General features: G+C 46.3%; 1 protein-coding gene across 1 annotated transcript in view; it reads right to left on the bottom strand.

The window, feature by feature from the left end:
- Nucleotides 1–20,911, bottom strand: part of FAM120A (family with sequence similarity 120A) — a 185,026-nt gene that overhangs the window by 107,160 nt on the left and 56,955 nt on the right. The window contains exons 4-6 of the mRNA XM_030208505.1: nucleotides 14,588–14,716; nucleotides 12,883–12,979; nucleotides 5,619–5,716 (exon numbers count right to left, since the gene is read on the bottom strand). Coding sequence (XP_030064365.1) covers nucleotides 5,619–5,716; nucleotides 12,883–12,979; nucleotides 14,588–14,716 — 324 coding nt within the window. The remainder of the gene's footprint in view (nucleotides 1–5,618; nucleotides 5,717–12,882; nucleotides 12,980–14,587; nucleotides 14,717–20,911) is intronic.

Below are 20,911 nucleotides of genomic sequence, written 5' to 3'. Positions count from 1 at the left end.
TGTAGGAGGCTTGACAGGGGGCTTTGACAAAAGCAAACCTCTCATGAAGCGAACAACTAAAGGCTGTCCTGAGATCGGCTTACCTTCCACACGGTAATGGTAAGCACTGACTGCACTAAGGTGAACCCTTACAGAGTTGGTCTTGAGACCAGACTCAGACAAGTGCAGAAGGTATTCAAGCAGGGTCTGTGTAGGACAAGAGCGAGGATCTAGGGCCTTGCTGTCACACCAGACGGCAAACCTCCTCCAAAGAAAGAAATAACTCCTCTTAGTGGAATCTTTCCTGGAAGCAAGCAAGATACGGGAGACACCCTCTGACAGACCCAAAGAGGCAAAGTCTACGCTCTCAACATCCAGGCCGTGAGAGCCAGGGACCGGAGGATGGGATGCAGAAGCGCCCCTTCGTCCTGTGTGATGAGGGTCGGAAAACACTCCAATCTCCACGGTTCTTCGGAGGACAATTCCAGAAGAAGAGGGAACCAGATCTGACGCGGCCAAAAAGGAGCAATCAGAATCATGGTGCCTCGGTCTTGCTTGAGTTTCAACAAAGTCTTCCCCACCAGAGGTATGGGAGGATAAGCATACAGCAGACCCTCCCCCCAATCCAGGAGGAAGGCATCCGATGCCAGTCTGCCGTGGGCCTGAAGCCTGGAACAGAACTGAGGGACTTTGTGGTTGGCTCGAGATGCGAAGAGATCTACCAGGGGGGTGCCCCACACCTGGAAGATCTGTCGCACTACCCTGGAATTGAGCGACCACTCGTGAGGTTGCATAATCCTGCTCAACCTGTCGGCCAGACTGTTGTTTACGCCTGCCAGATATGTGGCTTGGAGCACCATGCCGTGACGGCGAGCCCAGAGCCACATGCTGACGGCTTCCTGACACAGGGGGCGAGATCCGGTGCCCCCCTGCTTGTTGACGTAGTACATGGCAACCTGGTTGTCTGTCTGAATTTGGATAATTTGGTGGGACAGCCGATCTCTGAAAGCCTTCAGAGCGTTCCAGATCGCTCGCAACTCCAGAAGATTGATCTGCAGATCGCGTTCCTGGAGGGACCAGCTTCCTTGGGTGTGAAGCCCATCGACATGAGCTCCCCATCCCAGGAGAGACGCATCCGTGGTCAGCACTTTTTGTGGCTGAGGAATTTGGAACGGACGTCCCAGAGTCAAATTTGACCAAATCGTCCACCAATACAGGGATTTGAGAAAACTCGTGGACAGGTGGATCACATCTTCTAGATCCCCAGCAGCCTGAAACCACTGGGAAGCTAGGGTCCATTGGGCAGATCTCATGTGAAGGCGGGCCATGGGAGTCACATGAACTGTGGAGGCCATGTGGCCCAGCAATCTCAACATCTGCCGAGCTGTGATCTGCTGGGACGCTCGCACCCGCGAGACGAGGGACAACAAGTTGTTGGCTCTCGCCTCCAGGAGATAGGCGCGAGCCGTCCGAGAATCCAGCAGAGCTCCTATGAATTCGAGTTTCTGCACTGGGAGAAGATGGGACTTTGGATAATTTATCACAAACCCCAGTAGCTCCAGGAGGCGAATAGTCATCTGCATGGACTGCAGGGCTCCTGCCTCGGATGTGTTCTTCACCAGCCAATCGTCGAGATATGGGAACACGTGCACCCCCAGCCTGCGAAGTGCCGCTGCTACTACAGCCAAGCACTTTGTGAACACCCTGGGCGCAGAGGCGACCCCAAAGGGTAGCACACAGTACTGGAAGTGACGTGTGCCCAGCTGAAATCGCAGATACTGCCTGTGAGCTGGCAGTATCGGGATGTGTGTGTAGGCATCCTTCAAGTCCAGAGAGCATAGCCAATCGTTTTCCTGAATCATGGGAAGAAGGGTGCCCAGGGAAAGCATCCTGAACTTTTCTTTGACCAGATATTTGTTCAGGGCCCTTAGGTCTAGGATGGGACGCATCCCCCCTGTTTTCTTTTCCACAAGGGAGTACCTGGAATAGAATCCCAGCCCTTCCTGCCCGGATGGCACGGGCTCGACCGCATTGGCGCTGAGAAGGGCGGAGAGTTCCTCTGCAAGTAACTGCTTGTGCTGGAAGCTGTAAGACTGAGCTCCCGGTGGACAATTTGGAGGTTTTGAGGCCAAATTGAGGGTGTATCCTTGCCGGACTATTTGAAGAACCCACTGATCGGAGGTTATGAGAGGCCACCTTTGGTGAAAAGCTTTCAACCTCCCTCCGACTGGCAGGTCGCCCGGCACTGACACTTGGATGTCGGCTATGCTCTGCTGGAGCCAGTCAAAAGCTCGTCCCTTGCTTTTGCTGGGGAGCCGAGGGGCCTTGCTGAGGCGCACGCTGCTGACGAGAGCGAGCGCGCTGGGGCTTAGCCTGGGCCGCAGGCTGTCGAGAAGGAGGATTGTACCTACGCTTACCAGAAGAGTAGGGAACAGTCTTCCTTCCCCAAAAAAATCTTCTACCTGTAGAGATAGAGGCTGAAGGCTGCCGGCGGGAGAACTTGTCGAATGCGGTGTCCCGCTGGTGGAGCTGCTCTACCACCTGTTCGACTTTCTCTCTAAAAATATTATCCGCACGGCAAGGCGAGTCCGCAATCCGCTGCTGGATTCTATTCTCCAGGTCGGAGGCACGCAGCCATGAGAGTCTGCGCATCACCACACCTTGAGCAGCGGCCCTGGACGCAACATCAAAGATGTCATACACCCCTCTGGCCAGGAATTTTCTGCACGCCTTCAGCTGCCTGACCACCTCCTGAAAAGGCTTGGCTTGCTCAGGGGGGAGCGCATCAACCAAGCCCGCCAACTGCCGCACATTGTTCCGCATGTGTATGCTCTTGGGAATGTGGGGATTAGTTAGAGGCTTGGTCCAGTTCGCCAGCAATGTCTTTTTTAGGACATGGTGCATGGGTACAGTGGACGCTTCCTTAGGTGGAGAAGGATAGTCCAGGAGCTCAAACATTTCAGCCCTGGGCTCGTCCTCCACAACCACCAGGAAGGGGATGGCCGTAGACATCTCCCGGACAAAGGAAGCAAAAGACAGACTCTCGGGAGGAGAAAGCTGTCTCTCAGGAGAGGGAGTGGGATCGGAAGGAAGACCTTCAGACTCGTCAGAGAAATATCTGGGGTCTTCTTCCTCTTCCCACGAGGCCTCACCCTCGGTGTCAGACACAAGTTCACGGACCTGTGTCTGCAACCTCGCCCGACTCGACTCTGTGGAGCCACGTCCACGATGGGGGCGTCGAGAGGTAGACTCCCTCGCCCGCATCGGCGAACCTCCCTCCGCCGACGTAGTCGGGGAGCCTTCCTGGGAGGTGGCGGCACCGACGCCGGAGACCTCACCTCGGGCGATGGACCAGCCAGCGCCACGCTCGACGGTACCGGTGGCGCAAGCACCGCCGGTACCGGAGGGGTAGGGCGCAACAGCTCTCCCAGAATCTCTGGGAGAACGGCCCGGAGGCTCTCGTTCAGAGCGGCTGCAGAGAAAGGCATGGATGTCGATGCAGGTGTCGACGTCAGAACCTGTTCCGGGCGTGGAGGCTGTTCCGGACTGTCCAGAGCGGAGCGCATCGACACCTCCTGGACAGAGGGTGAGCGGTCCTCTCGGTGCCGATGCCTACTGGGTGCCGACTCCCTCGGCGACCCAGAGCTCTCGGTGCCGACACGGGAAGGGGACCGGTGTCGATGCTTCTTCGACTTCTTACGAAGCATGTCACCGGAGCTTCCCAGCACCGACGAGGAGGACGTAGAATCCAACCGTCGCTTCCTCGGGGCCGAGGCCGAAGGAGGTCGGTCTCGGGGGGGGGCTGTACCGCAGGAGCCCTCAGGGTAGGGGGAGACCCACCCGAAGGCTCACCGCCACCAGCAGGGGAATGGACAGCCCTCACCTGCACTCCAGACGAAGCACCACCGTCCGACGACATCAGCCGACGAGGTCCCGGTACCACCGACGTCGATGCAGCTGTCCGATGTCTCAGCGCCGATGCAGAGGGCCGATGCCTCGATGCACTGGCGGCCGAGGATGAAGTTCTGGACGCTGAAGACGTCGATGCACTCGATACCCCCGGTGCCGATGTCGACGAAGAGCCCGAGAACAAAACGTTCCACTGGGCCAATCTCGCTACCTGAGTCCGCTTTTGCAAAAGGGAACACAGACTACAGGCCTGCGGGCGGTGCCCAGCCCCCAAGCACTGAAGACACGACGCGTGCCTGTCAGTGAGCGAGATGACCCGGGCGCACTGGGTGCACTTCTTGAAGCCGCTGGGAGACTTCGATGTCATGGGCGGAAAAATCACGCCGGCGAGATCAAAAGTCGAAATGGCGGAAAAGGCACCCGAAAAACAAGGGGAAGAAAACTTCTACCCGAGGCCTAACAGCGGCCTACCCCGACGACGAAAGAAAACTTACCGGGGCGAAAAAGCTGGAAATAGCGGGGGGGAAAGAGACCAAAGAGTCTCTTTCCACACACAGAATGTTTTTTTTTGTTGTTTTTTTTTTTAAACAACACGAAGAACGCGCGAGGTCGACTTTGCGGGGCATGACACGGCAAAAACACGACCGTACCGAGCGCGGACAAAAGAAGACTGACGAACACGAGCCGGTTCGGGCGGGAAGAAGGCCGCGCATGCGCGGTGCGCATGAGCGCGCGAGGACTAGCAAAGGCCTTTGCTAGTAAAGTGTTCCGATTGGAGGGGCTGCCGTGGACGTCACCCATCAGTGAGAACAAGCAGCCTGCTTGTCCTCGGAGAATTGAAAGTTACATTTCTGAGACTGGTCAGTGCTATACAGTAATCATTATGTAGCAAAATTTAAACACAGAATTGGCTTTATTTTTGGTGGGGGGGGGGGGTTAATTAGTTTGGGAGATTTTTTTTTCTTCTCCATCTTTTTTCAGTCTCCTCTTTCTGTGCTTCACCGTTTGTTTTTAACTCAAACTTGCTTTTCTGTTCCCTATCACCGTTTCCTTCCTTCTTACCTTCTCTAAACAAACCCTCTTCCATTTTCCTCTTCTCTGCAGCCTGCTTTCTCTCCCAAAGCTTTCTTCCTTATTTCTTGATATCAACCAGGAAGATGTGCACTTCATGGTCAAATGCAGTGCAGCAAGACAACTCCTTCCTTCATGTAGCACTGTACCAACCAAGAACTAACAGTATGGTTGTTCTGCTACTTCTTAGTCAACAGCTTACTGCACCTGCAGACCCTATAACATGTCCCATCCTTTCTGCTGCCACTGGCCCTGCTTACTGCACAATCCTTGCTTCTGCCACATAACTCACAGGTGGGGTGGTCTTGCTTCCACTGCAGATCTAGAACGTGCTCATTCCAGCATAAGCATGGAGGCCTTACGTACCAGACTAACAGCACATCACTAGCACTGTCTTGTAAAAGAACTAGTTTTGTCTGATTTTCTATGATGTGATACCAGGAAAATTGTTTCCTGCCTACTGTTGCAGTAATGCTGCAAATTCAAAAATGTTTAGCCAAATTGTTGTGAAATGTCAAATATATTCTGACATTTCACAAAATACTTTCATTTTAAGAAGAACGGTCTACTGGAGTCAATGAATAGAAGCTACAAAAAGCTCATCACTCACTCTACATAACTGTAGAAGTACGTAACAAGAGGAACAATATTATACTTGCCACTGGTTTTGCCTGTACAGAGGTCTGTGGAATGTTAAACATCTGAGGAGGAACATAGTGTGGCACTACACCAGGCACTCCAAACTGATTTGGTCTGGCTGCTCCATCAATAGAAGAGAGAGGGAAAAAGCAAAAGGTATATGTGAGAACAATAACTCAGACTGATGCACTGAAGACAGTAATAGGACAAGAGGCCAAGCCTTAATATGGTAATCTTAATCTGGAGCTAACAATGTTAAATAATTCTGTCCTTAATAAAGAAAAGTCCTCAACACACAGTATCTCATTAAACATGAGCACTGTATACAATTAAAATTCTTAACTGAACTCAGCAGCATATTTTTTAAAAAGAGGTTTTCACAACCTCTTAATTCCTACAATCGTTTGTATACAAAATTAATTTGAACTGTCAAAACTACCATAATCCAAAACCATCATGCAATGAACTGCTTATATCAATTTTTCCTGGGCTTAGAAAGTAAGTTTTGCAGACAAAGATAACTGGGGAAGGAAATATCTAGCAATATTTTTATTAGTTTTCTCACACGCCTCTACTGCACATCCAAAAATGTATTCTCAGAAGCAGAGTTTCCCATAGACACGTTCCCTTAATCCTGAGGATTGCTATTTCTGTAAAATCTGCTCACAGCTCCACTGGATGTCAGTACTGCAAAGTATATTCCATCCAATACCATCCTCATGCAACACTGCTAAGAATCTTTAAGAATCCGCTGTTCTTTCCATCTTTCTAAAAATCTAAACACCACCACCTCTCAAACACAACTTACATGACCCAATTCAGTCCTCTAGATAAATTAAAACTTAAATTCTAACAGGAAGTTTTTCTATTCAAACTTACTGCTTACAAAAACTCATTTGTATCCTATTCCTCAATTATTAAATGTCATAAAAGGTTGTGGGTGCAAGAAACTTTGTAGCTGCCTTGAACAGGTTCTCAACCCTTACAAAGGCAGGCTATAAAACTCAAACTCAATCCAGTTATTGCTTGAAACTAGTATAAAAAATACCTTTTACCAATTTATTAGTTTGATATTCTGCCCTCCAACCCAGGGTGAATTACACTAAAACAATATTTTTTATTTTCTATATTCTATTTAAATGGGTAGGAAAGAACACAAGAGAGAGATACCTGGATCTGGCTCATTGCCCAACAATCTACACAGATAAAACAATTAGTTTTGTGCTAAAATCGGTCAAAGTAGATGACATCATATGCAGTTAAGGAGAAATTAGGACTTAGCTGATCATTTTCTTTCCATTAGTCCTTCCCACTATTCCAGAACATGTGGGATAATTGTATTCATCAACCAGCAGGTGGCGATGGAGAAACTGAAAACTGAGTTGAGACATCTCTCTTCTGGCACACAGTCCAACTCCTCATTATTTATGTAGGCAAGCAGGAAGGACAATACTCGGAATAAACATGACAATCTTAAACAACCTGTTAACCTAAAACTAACCAGACAAGCAAACGTTTAGACTTTTCTCTTCTATAGAAAACAAGAGATATACAGGAAGCACCATGCAAAGTGACAGCCGATATCCATATGAGACGCAAGAGATGTCTTCTGTAGTCAGCCCCTGAAACAGGCCAAAGCCTGTGCATGATCTCAGCAGAAAGGAGAAAGTCCACGCTCAGACACCAGCCCTCAAATGTCCTCCACATCCTCGAATATGCAATGAATGCAGAACATTTATGAGACTGAAGCATGGTAGCAATGACCAAATTAGAATAACCTTTCCATCTATACCAAGCCCTTTCAATGACCAAACCATAAGAACAAAGGGGCATGGATCCTCCATGAGCACCAGACCTTACTTCAATAGGCAATGTACCTGCGTAAGATGGAGAGGATCCCCATCCAGCAGTCAAATCAGATCCGTGTAAGGCATTCCACACTGCCCTGAGCTCCAAGCAATTTATCAATCGCTGAAACTCCTGTTCCGTCCATGTGCCCTGTGCCAGATGGAACTTGAAATGAGCTTCCCAATCTGACTTGCTGACAACTGTTATCACCACTTCCCAATTATGTTATTTATTTATCGGAAAGGGAGCTCCGATGGTCAAATTCCTGAGCGACAACCACCTCTGCATACTCCATCTGGCAACCAGCATCCAAGGAAGATAAAGGTCATACTTCTGTGACACCGTAGACAAGCAGCTGAGGAGAGTTTCCTGTAATGGCCACATATGAGCCCTTGCCCATGGCACTACTTCCATCCTTGCCGCCATTGACCCTGTAACCTGGACCTGCCTTAATTGACGAAAAGACAAATCTGTTGAACCAGATTCGACCTCCTGCATTCTGTAAGGAAGATCCTCTCCCTTGCTGTGTCGAACAGAATGCGCAGATAATTCAGCATCTGCGATGGAGTTAGTCTGCTCTTGTCAACATCGATCACCAAATCAAATGATTACAGAAGACAGACAAATTTGTCCGTCCCTGCCACCTTGTCCAAATATAATGATACACCAATGAGATAGGCATCATGATACAGGGGAACTCTGATTCCCTAGTGCCGAAGGAAGGCCACCACCACCTCCACAATCTTGGTAAATGTTCTTGGTGACATGGCAATACAGAAGGGCAAAGCCCTGAACTGAAAGTGACAGCCCAGCACCTCAAAACACAGAAACCTCTGCTGCAGCAGTCATATGGGTAAATGCAAGTATGCCTCCTTGAGATCGAGAGCAGTGAGAAATTCTCCTGCTTGAACCATGTCTATGATTGCTTAGTGTTTCCATGCGAAAGAAGGACACTCAGAGGCAGCGGTTTAGACCTTTGAGATCTAAGACTAGAAAAAGGTGCCTTCTTTCCTTGGAACAATGTAGTAAACTGAGTATCTGACTTGTCCCTGTTCGGTCTGGGGAACTGGAACAAAGGCTCAGAGTGCCAGCAAGGAATCTACAGTGGCCTGAACCTCTACTGCCTAGACTCCCTTTCGACAAGTAGACTGCAAGAAGAGAGGAGCGACTGGGAGGGAGAAGTCTAACTGTAAGAATATGCAAAACCCATTGGTCTGATGTGATTTTGACCCAATCGTCCAAAATTTCCTGAAGATGTCCTCCCACTGAACTATGAGAAGAGTGGACCAGCATCGCATCATTGCGAAGCTCGGAAGGCATTGGGTGCCACAGCTGATAGAGGAGAACTTCCTGTCCACTCAAAAGGAAGATTGGCATGCTTGAAAGCGGGACTAATAACCATATTGCTGATGACCAGATCGAGAGCCCCCTGAAGATGGATGACCTCTGGCAACCGCTGAGGCTTTAGTTTCCTCCAGTTCTTTCATCAAGTTATCAAGATCTTCTCCAAATAGCCACTCACCCCGAAAGGGAAGCTTAACTAGATGTCACTTTGACACTGCATCTACTGCCCAATGCCACAACCAGAGATGCTGGTATGCCATGACAGCCAAAGCCATACTATGGGCCATAACATCTCATAAATAGCTTCCACCAAGTAGGCCAATCCTGCATCTAGTTGTGTGTTATGGCGCCCAACTTGTGATACAGACAGCAGATGCCACTTCAGTCACGCTCTTGCCACCAACGAGCTGCACACTGTTACTTGAAGGCCCAAAGAGGCCACTTCAAAGGCTTCAGTAAACCTTCTGGATTCCTATCCCGTAGGTGATTTAGGGAAATGTCCCCTTCCAATGGCAAGGTGGTCTTCTTAGTAACCATCATAACAAAGAAGTCCACCCTGGAATGCTGCAATTTCTCTTTCTCCTCCGGAATTAACGGGTAGAGGTGAGCCATGGCTCTTCCACTCTTAGCCCCACATCCGGTGAGACTTATTCTGCTGTAATAAAGTCTTGAATGTCTGGATACATCAGGAAGGCCTCTCAGATGGACCTATAATCCCGCTCATGATCAACGAAGATGGAAATCCTGAAGCAGAAGCAGGAGGCTCCTCAATAGAAAGCACCGCCAATGCCTCAGAAATAAGAGTACTGAGCACCTCTTTATCAAACAACTTCAGTACTTTCAGGTCATCCTCTTCCTCAGGGAGAAGATCTCCCTCCTCTAATGGCTCCTTCAATGATGGCTTCTCTGAATAAACCAAGGCCACATCAGATAAGGAGGGAGAAACAAGACCTCCAGGAGTGGACAGATGAGGCTAAATGACATCACTTAGGAGCAGCAGGGTGAGAAACAGAAGCACCTTGCAGCAACTCTGAAGCAACTCTGACTGTCCTTACTTCAGTAAATATGCCTGGTATAAGAGCAATATAAACTCCAAAAAAACAAAATCCTGATGCAACTGAATGCTCTATCGGGCCCTGAAGTTGCAACGGAACAGTGCCCGTTCCCATGCTCTCCTACATCAAACTGCATACCAGCCCCACCAGATAGCCTAAAGACCCTGGCATAATTGGATGCTGCTCCAAATCTGAAGGCATACTGCCATCAACCGTTTCCCCCATGTCCCGTGGGATTCCTGGCTTACACACATTTCAATCCCCTTATCGGTCGGTCAGTCCCACAGCGGGAAAACAGCTTAACTGCCTCCATGGGAGTCATTCCCCCCCAACTGGCACAAACAGAACAATGTAGTCCCAAGCGGTGAGTCAGGATTCTTCCCCTGCACCGAGTAGAACATACAGTCCTCCAAGTGGTTCTGAAACAAACTTTAGTCAGACTTACCATTGCCGGCTGCTTCCCCCAAGCTCAGTCTCCAAAATTCTTACCCTAAGTAAACCTCTTTCCATCTTTCTTTTTTTAAAGGTTGTTGTGCTGGAAAAGGAGAGCTCCACAGGAAAGATGAATGGAGGGAAGAAGTAAATTCGTGGGCCACCACAGACAGGGATCTGAAGACCTCCAGATATGACTCTGCAGACTCAAGTCACCCGCAAAATTTAACTGGGGACCAGTTGACCAACTGGACCAGGAACAAATCACTCAGAACCAGAAGCTGAAAAGTGTGTCCATCCATTTGCTGGAGATAGAAAATTCTGAGGAACTAGACTGGATGAAGAGAGATACGTCTCAGCTCAGTTTTCAGTTCTCTATGCTGGTTGACAGACACAACTATCCTACAGGTTCTGGAAAGTGGGAAGCTACGTAATGGAAATACTACCTATCCAAACTTTAAATCTGTACTGGGGGGGGGGGGGGGGGGAGGCGGGGCAGGGAAGTAACTGTTCAACTGTCTGACCAGGGACTGAGCTCACAGACACTTCCCTAAGATCTTCTGGAAAGACAAAAAACATTTATTAAAGATACCACTGAAACTCATAATGTCAAGATTGAGCTGTACCCTAACAATTATAGCACCAAGATGACAACCAGAGAAGCCAAATTCAAATTCTATTGCTGCACCTTGTGACCTTAGGCAAGTCACTTAACCCACCATTGCCTCAGGTACAAACTTAGACTGTAAGCCCTCCGAATATAACCCATTTTGAGCTACTACTGAAATAGAGGTGACCTAAATCCAAACAAATAAAACCAACCAACCATGAAAGCAGTTATTTTCAAAAATGTACAGTACACTGAATATTCTTATTTCAAGCAAAGAAAAAAAAAAGGGAGAAGCAGCCTAAACAAATAAAAACTTATATGCTGCCAGTGCTGTGCCCAGAAAGAGGAGGACTGGACTCCACATCAGTTCTAAACCCCAAATACAATTCTACTAATTCCACTTTGAGACATTAAAAACCAAACATACTAGAGCATTTCTTTTATTGTGTGTCAATGGAAAAATGCTTACTATTTATTTATGCATTTTTGTATCGCACTATTTTCCAAAAACACAGGATTCGGTTCAAAGTGGCTTACAATTTACATACTGTTTGAAAGTTACAGTGATGGTTTGACAGTTTACATTCCAGTTGAATTTACAAAGATGGTTTACAAACGGGAAGTGGACGACATCAATAGCTAAGTTATTTAAGTGTAGAATTTTCTAAAGAGATAGGTTTTCACTTCTTTTCTGAACTGTAGAAAGTTGGTGATGCGTCTTGTGATCTTTGGTATTGACGCCAAATAATTATTTAACCTGCTATACCGTAATCATGTGAAAGATGTACTTTCCCTGCAGTCCATCAATAATAGCTTCTAAAAAGCACAACAAAAGTTTACTCTGATTTGGGGCATGCTTCTGGAATGGATGACTAAAGTATGGAGAAAGAAAAAAAATCAAGCTAAAGCCCTGAAACTGCAATTAGGTATCAGGTAGCTTCTTTCCCCCAGACTTTACACTTCTACTAGAGACAGAATAAATTTAGACCCTTCTAGAATCAAGTGTTGCTTGCTATCAGGACCATGCTAGATACTAAAAACTGAAATTAAAAAAAACTGAGTGCTTGATATAGGCACTTCAGTTTTAGGCACTTAAAATTAGGATAAATTCCAGCTTAACTTAGGTGCCTAAGTTCTGAACCAAAAATCATTACCTAATTTTAGGATCCTAAAAGTGAGGTACTAAACTAGCCTGGAAGCCAGTCACCTATATTTAGGCATCTAAACTAGGCACTTAGTACTGGTAATTTGCACTATGTGCCCAAGTTACTTCCTCCAACCTGGCCCTGTCCAATTTTAAAGCTCTGAAATTTAGATATTTAGCTGGGCAAATTTTCATTCAAGAAGATCTACACAACTAACTCCTTAAAACAGTCATCTAGATTCTTCAAATAGCAGCTTCTGACTAAACACTTTATACATTCAGAAGGGAAGGCCTCTTTTCTTAAAAGGATTAGGTAAACTTCATTTCTAATGATATCCAGTAGTCATTCTTGTCAAGACAACAGGACCAAGAAGCCATCAAATTCTTTTTAATAATCACTTTTATCATATATTTTGTCAAATTACAGCAATGATAGTACATACCATCAAAAAGGAAAACAAAAAAGACTATTAAGCATGTATAAGTTATTATGTGTAATATATCAAATTATTTCTGACTCTGCTAGTCTAATAGTGAAACAAAAGGGGACCTATTTCCCAGGTATTAATGTTTATTTCACAGTACTATACCTTGAGGATTAGTGAACCAGGCTCAGCAAATTGATATGAATCGGCCATGAGTAATGCAATCAGAGCTGGTAACAGTCTAGCAGATGGGGTACAGAGCTGTGAAATCTGGTGATCATGTTTTACTTCTCATTGCTACCACGCACAGCTATAAAAAAAATAGCAGCAGTTTGGACCCTACATGGACTACTAAAGAACAAATAGAAAGAGAAAGCCCTGTGTTCCAGAATCCTGTTACCATCACTTAAAAAAAATGTTACTTACCTAGATAAGTAGCTGGTTGAAATGGCAAAGGCTTACTAGATGCAGAATAATATAAAACTGCCCTCTTAAATCGTGAAACTTTGTCATCTGTTCTGGACTGGAAGAAAAAGGTAAGAAAACATTGTTTTTAAAAAAAAACCCTACATTCAACTTCTTGTATTTTGAAGTCACAGATGACTAATCCATCCCTTAGATTAACACGGATGTCACTCAATGTTCCATATACAGTAGATTGTTCTAAATCAGGTTATTTGAACTGGATGCATAAATTCGAAATCTAGACACATGGAGTTTAAATCATATCACCACCAATCACTATGTAACCCTGAATGTAGCATCAAGTATACTCAAACTGAAAAATCAAGATGAATTTTAAAACAGGAAGTCTAGGTCAGTCCAGCATGTATTCCAGTGGAAGAATGGACACACATTCAATTCTCAAACTAGATTTCCAGCTAGCAAGAGCTAGGGATGCTGCAGCAACAGCGTTTACAAACCCTGGTACTACAGGAGTTCTAACCTTTCTTGGCAAAAAAGCAGTGTGCAAGCATGAGAAGAGAAGCGACAGAGCTCAAAGGCAACACCTACTGGCTGGCTTAAGAGTGCCAGTTGCAAGAGAGCACAATCAGCTAGGCTTCTCAAGCAAAAGGCTCCTGTTACAGTGACTACATAAAAGAAAGAGGAGGAGCAAAAAAAAAAAAAAAAAATATATATATATATATATATATCTTTTTTAAATCCCTGGACAGCATTAATTGCAGATATATTGTGATGCAGTTTCAGCTGCATTAGGTTTTAAACAAATGGAAAGTAGAAACGGAAGGATGCAACTAGTCAAAGCTTATCTAGAAGGGCAGGGCCTCCAATTCATTGCAAAATGGTATTCGTATCACATCACAATAAATGCCATATTAGCCCCAAAATAAGATGTAGATTATGGAGTGGAGCACAACACACACACAGCAGAACAGAGTACAAAAGCATAAGGTTCGATTTAAGGTACCGTTGCTTATGATTTCAGATGTTCATGGAGATGCCCTGACTTCTCTTAAGGATCCTGTTATGGTATATCATCCAGTTTGAGCTTTGCAGTAATCAGGTACAGATTTGATTACATAAGAAAATAAAGTCTCTTTGATTTCCAGAGGTATTTAGGTAAGTTGGCAGTTATCAGCATTGCTACAGTCATTAGGGGCCATAAGCAATAGGTACGTTGTTTATCTGGAGTTCTACCTAATACTATTTGTAAAGTAAATGTTTTATGTCAGCTGATAAAGGTAATCATTTTCTCCTAGATTGGTAAAATATAAATATTTGTGAATAAGCAGACACAGACACACACTCGTGCACAGGAAGACTGTCAACATGGAACAGACAAGAAAACATTATGTAATGCATTTTATCTCATATAAAAATAGATACTAAAGTATTTGAACTATATGATTTACATTACGTTTGATTTATTCTTACTGTATACCACCTTGAGTGAATTCCTTCAAAAAGGCGGTAAATAAATCCCAATATATAACAAATATTAAAACAAAAAAATAAAAATCTACCCTGATTGTTATCTAGAGAAGATATTTTCCCCATGTATGGTACACCCTCTAATAGAAGAGGAAGATTTCAGCAAGTTATGTTACAATTCTTTTCAAAATCTTTAATACTTTCACGGCTATATCAAACCTTAGTATCTTTACTTTACCTGTGAATGCTGAAATACATCTTTAGCTATGGCATCCAAATCAGTTGTATCCTGAATATTGCGGACATAGTCAGCGACTGCTTTGATCACCACATCACAAGGTGGCAAAACTAGTTGGTGTGCACGGACCTAGCAGGATATAACAAATGCAGGTGAGCACAAGGGTCATGTGTGCTATTTTATTCATCAGAAGTATAACATGCAAAGGACAGAAAATAATTCTACAAAGCTCATTTGAATCTCTTGCACTGTCTTTTCAACCATTATTCTTGAAAGAAACCGTCAGGTTTCAGAAGCCACATATAGTATCCATGTAGAATGCATTCTACAACCGATTCAGCATGCAAACAAACGTAATACACTGAAACAGAAGAGTTGGATTCTGTATCCAGTGGCATCTGGAATTTTCAATATCTCCTCAGCCTGTGGCCTATTTATATATTGTGACCTCAAGTTTCATTTTTGTATTTTAATAATTCTAGGATTCTGACTAAACATGGAAGTCTGATAAAGGTTTATTTGCCATGTAATGGTTTATATTACTGCCATTTATAAGAATTTGACAGCATACTGAGAAGGCACCTTTCACAGAAATAAATGATAGAGGTTCCCTAGCACATCAGGCCCACCTACATGCACATGGTCACCTCAGCCTCACTACTCTAGCAGAGGAAATAAGATCAAGCCAGGTCATTCAGAATCAACTACAGATTTGTTAGTATCGTTCTCATAAATTTCTTGCTAAGATTAAATAAACACTTTAGCCGGACTTCTGGTGGAGTCATGGGGCAGAGCGGATGCTGTATAGCGCTGCTCCCGCTTCTCTTCTAAAAGCCTGCATAAAATAATAACCCACAGAAGTTTTGCCTTGAAATGGTTGGCTATCCATTGAACCCACTACCAGGTGTGCCTGAGTTCACGAGAGAGCTTCTTCTGTCCCTATGGCTGCAAAAATCTTGCACCGAGGTCAGGACAAGGGCCACACTGCGGAGAACAAGATGGAGCTGAATGCAAACCCGCCCAGCCCTTCTTTGAGTTTGGAGTGGACCGCAAAAATCATTTCTGAAGTGAAAGTGGCTGTTGAGGCTGCTATTGACAAGAAATTGCAACAGTTCTTCAACAAAATTGATAATGCCCATGAGCTCATAGATAGTCTGGGCCTGGAGGTGGATGAAGTGCAGCAACGGACCGGAGTGGTGTAGGTCTCTCTGCACCAGGTGGAGACCAAGCAAAGTACCCTGAATAAGTAGTTACAGGCTCTTACTGACAAAGTTGAATATTTGGAAAACCAGGCTAGGCGCAATAATTTGCGCTTAGTGGGTATCCCAGAGCATGTCCAGGAGGGGGACTTGTTGCACTATTTGGAGACTTGGCTTTCCCAAAGTCTACAACTGAGTACTCACCATGGCTCGTTCCGGATTGTGCGAGCTGTTTGGGGGTCCGTGGACCCGAGGGTTCCAGACCACAGGTGGTGATCTTGCAGGAATTAAATTTTGCCCATAAAGTGGAAATTGTCCTTGCTTTACGTGCGGATAAGACCTTGCAAATGGACAATCATAAGATTCTATGTTTTCAAGACCATTCAGTGGTGGATGTGCCCACTGCTGAGATTTCAGCTTGGTATTCTGCCTCGCCTCACCCTATGCTTGGAACAACCTTCCTGAGCCCTTACGCCAAGCCCCCCTCCCTGCCCGTCTTCAAGTCTTTACTTAAAGCCCACCTCTTCAATGCTGCGTTCGGCACCTAACCCTTACCGTTCAGTGAATCCAGACTGCCCCAATTTGACTGCCCCTATCGGACCGACCGTTCACTTGTCTATTAGATTGTAAGCTCTTTGAGCAGGGACTGTCTCTTTTTGTTAAATTGTACAGCGCTGCGTAACCCTAGTAGCGCTCTAGAAATGTTAAGTAGTAGTAGTATGCTCAGCACTTTATAAACGCCAAATTTGTTTCACACTTCTTTATCCAGCCCACCTTCAGGCAATGCACAAGAGCCACAGTTTTTTATGACACTCCTGCGGAGATACAAGCCTTTTTGGACTCAGTGCCTGTGTCAAACAGCCCACTTTCTCCATCTTGCTCAGACCATTGAGCCTGAGGCCCTTCTTTGGGACAAAAATGTTTTCACTTTATTCTGTGGGGCTGCAGTGTTTGGACTCACTACTCTAATTTCGTAAACAGATAGTTAGGGAACATTATGTTTTCACTTTATTCTCACCCGCCTGTAGTTTTCAACCCCTCCTCCTACCGCAATCTCACTGCTTCTCATCCTTTGAAGTTCACTCCATCCGTCTATTCTACCCGCTGCCACTCAGAGTTGCAGTCATTTACCGCCCCCCCCCCTGATAAATCTCTCTCTCCCTTCCTTACTGACTTCGATGCCTGGCTTTCCGTTTTTTCTTGATCCCTCATCTCCGTCCCTCATTCTCAGAGACTTTAATATACACGCTGATGACCCATCCAACTCTTCTGCTTCTCAGTTCCTCACTCTAACATCCTCCTTCAACCTCCAGCTGTGCTCCACCACCCCTACTCACCAAAATGGCCATTGTCTTGACCTCGTCCTCTCCTTTTCCGGCTCACCTTCCAATTTCCATGCCTCAGCTCTTCCTCTCTCTGATCATCACCTGATCACCTTCACACTCCTTCATCCCCCCCTCAGCCCCGCCCAACATTAACCACTACTTCCAGGAATCTCCAGGCTATTGACCCTCCCACCTTATCTTCTAGTATTCCTAATCTCCTTCCCTCCATCATGTCCTCCGAGTCTGTCAACGAGGCGGTCTCCGCTTACAATGCCACTCTCTCCTCTGCTATGGACACCCTCGCACCATTCATCTCCCGTCCCACAAGGCGTACTAATCCCCAGCCCTGGTTGACCCCTTGCATCCGTTACCTTCGCTCCTGCGCCCGATCTGCTGAACGCCTCTGGAGGAAATCTCGCACCTATTCAGATTTCCTTCATTACAAATTCATGCTATCCTCCTTCCAGTCCTCCCTATTCCTTGCCAAACAGGACTACTACACCCAACTGACCAATTCTCTCAGCTCCAACCCTCGTCGTCTCTTCGCCACCCTTAACTCCCTCCTCAAAGTGCCCTCCGCTCCCACCCCCCCCCCCTCCCCTCACTCTCTCCTCAATCACTGGCTGACTACTTCCGCGACAAGGTGCAAAAGATCAACCTTGAATTCACTACTAAGCCACCTCCTCCTCTTCTCTCTTCAACCCTCTCCCTCAACCAACCAACCAACTCTTTTCTCCTCCTTTCCTGATATCACCGAGAAGGAAACCACCCGCCTTCTTTCCTCCTCGAAATGCACAACTTGTTCCTCTGACCCATCCCCACCAACTTACTTAACACCATCTCTCATACTGTCACCCCCTCCATCTGTCATATCCTCAACCTCTCTTTCTCCACTGCAACTGTCCCTGACACCTTCAAGCACGCTGTAGTCACACCTCTCCTCAAAAAAACCATCACTTGACCCTACCTGTCCCTCCAACTACCGCCCCATCTCCCTCCTACCCTTCCTCTCCAAACTACTTGAGCGCGCCGTTCACAGCCGCTGCCTTGATTTCCTCTCCTCTCAGGCCATCCTCGATCCACTTCAATCCGGTTTTCGCCCTCTACACGCGACAGAAACAGCACTCTCTAAAGTCTGTAATGACCTGTTCCTTGCCAAATCCAGAGGCCACTACTCCATCCTTATCCTCCTTGATCTATCCGCCGCGTTTGACACTGTCAATCATGATTTACTCCTCGATCTGTCCTTGGACCCCTTCTTTTTTCAATCTACACCTCTTACTACTACTACTACTATTTAGCATTTCTATAGCGCTACAAGGCATACGCAGCGCTGCACAAACATAGAAGAAAGTCCCTGCTCAAAGAGCTTACAATCTAATAGACAAAAAATAAAGTAAGCAAATCAAATCAATTAATGTGAACGGGAAGGAAGAGAGGAGGGTAGGTGGAGGCGAGTGGTTACGAGTCAAAAGCAATGTTAAAGAGGTGGGCTTTCAGTCTAGATTTAAAGCCAAGGATGGGGCAAGACGTAGGGGCTCAGGAAGTTTATTCCAGGCGTAGGGTGCAGCGAGACAGAAGGCGCGAAGTCTGGAGTTGGCAGTAGTGGAGAAGGGAACAGATAAGAAGGATTTATCCATGGAGCGGAGTGAACGGGAAGGGGTGTAGGGAAGGACGAGTGTGGAGAGATACTGGGGAGCAGCAGAGTGAGTACATTTATAGGTTAGTAGAAGAAGTTTGAACAGGATGCGAAAACGGATAGGGAGCCAGTGAAGGGTCTTGAGGAGAGGGGTAGTATGAGTAAAGCGACCCTGGCAGAAGATGAGACGGGCAGCAGAGTTTTGAACCGACTGGAGAGGGGAGAGGTGACTAAGTGGGAGGCCAGCAAAAAGCAGATTGCAGTAGTCTAAACGAGAGGTGACAAGGGTGTGGATGAGGGTTTTGGTAGAGTGCTCGGAAAGAAAGGAGCGGATTTTACGGATGTTGTAAAGAAAGAAACGACAGGTCTTGGCAATCTGCTGGATATGAGCAGAGAAGGAGAGAGAAGAGTCAAAGATGACCCCAAGGTTTCGAGCTGAGGAGACAGGGAGAATGAGAGAGCCATCAACAGAAATAGAAAACGGGGGGAGCGGGGAGGTGGGTTTGGGGGGGAAAATGAGAAGCTCGGTTTTGGTCATATTTAATTTCAGGTGGCGTTGAGACATCCAAACAGCAATGTCAGACAAGCACGCTGAAACTTTGGTTTGGATGCAAGGTGAGATATCAGGGGTAGAAAGGTAGATTTGGGAGTCATCAGCATAGAGATGGTAGGAAAAGCCATGGGATGAGATTAATGAACCAAGGGAAGAAGTGTAGATAGAAAAGAGGAGGGGACCAAGAACAGAACTCTGAGGTACGCCGACAGGCAGAGGGATAGAAGTAGAAGAGGATCCACCAGAGTGAACACTAAAGGTGCGGAGGGAGAGGTAGGAAGAGAACCAGGAAAGGACAGAGCCCTGGAATCCAAGTGAGGACAGGGTATCGAGAAGTATGCTGTGATCGACAGTGTCAAAAGCAGCGGAAAGATCAAGAAGAATGAGGATGGAATATTGACCTCTGGATTTAGCCAGTAATAGGTCATTGGAGACTTTAGTAAGCGCAGTTTCGGTTGAGTGGAGAGGGCGAAAACCAGATTGTAGTGGGTCAAGAATAGCATGTGAGGAGAGAAAATCAAGGCAGCGGCGGTGAACAGCACGCTCAAGTAATTTGGAGAGAAAAGGAAGGAGGGAGATGGGTTGGTAATTAGAGGGACAAGTAGGGTCGAGTGAAGGCTTCTTAAGGAGAGGTGTGACCACAGCATGTTTAAAGGCAGCAGGGACAGTCGCAGTGGAAAGTGAGAGGTTGAGAATGTGACAGATAAAAGGAATAAGAGCAGGAGAGATGGCATTAAGAAGGTGGGTGGGAATGGGATCAGAGGAACAGGTGGTACATTTTGAGGAAGAAAGGAGAAGTGTAGTTTCCTCAATAGTAACTTCAGGAAAGGAGGAAAGGGAATGAGGGGAAGGAGAGAGAGGGGAACGGACGAGTGGAGGGAGAGGTGGTGAGGTAGAGAAAGCAAGGTTTATCTTTTCAACCTTGTTGTGAAAGAATTCAGCAAGGGTCTGAGGAGATAATGAAGGGGGAGTTGGGGGAGGGGGCACCTTGAGGAGAGAGTTCAATATGGTGAAGAGAAGTCGAGGATTAGAGCCAAGAGAGTTGGTCAGTTGGATATAATAATCCTGTTTGGCACGTAAAAGAGCAGATTGGAAGGAGGTCAGCATGAACTTAAAGTGTAAGAAATCAGCAAGGGCCCGAGATTTTCGCCAGAGGCGTTCGGCGAAGCGGGTACAGGAACGTAGGTAGCGGATATTAGAAGTCAGCCAAGGTTGGGGTTTTGTACGCCTTACAGGGCGGGTCATCAAAGGTGCAAGAGTGTCTAAGGCAGAGGATAGAGTATTGTTGTAAGAAGAAACAGCCTCGTTGACAGACGTGGATGGTGCCACAGTAGAGAGGAGGTTTGAAACATGGGAGGATAGAGATGAAGGGTCAATGTCGTGAAGATTCCTAGATAAATTAGATAGGATAGGACGGGACTGGGAGGGAGGAGATTTAAGTGTGAAAGTTATAAGATGGTGATCAGAGAGGGGAAGATCGGAGGCAAGGAAACTAGAGGGTGAACAGTTGGAGGAGAAGATGAGATCAAGACAGTGACCATTTTGATGAGTGGGGGAGGTGGAGCATAGTTGGAGATTAAAGGACGACGTTAAAGCGAGTAACTTGGA

This window comes from Microcaecilia unicolor, chromosome 6 (genome assembly GCF_901765095.1).
Source record: "Microcaecilia unicolor chromosome 6, aMicUni1.1, whole genome shotgun sequence".
NCBI classification, from domain to species: Eukaryota; Metazoa; Chordata; class Amphibia; order Gymnophiona; family Siphonopidae; genus Microcaecilia; species Microcaecilia unicolor.
Note: the sequence above shows the minus strand (reverse complement) of the source record. Positions and strands in the feature narration are given on the sequence as shown.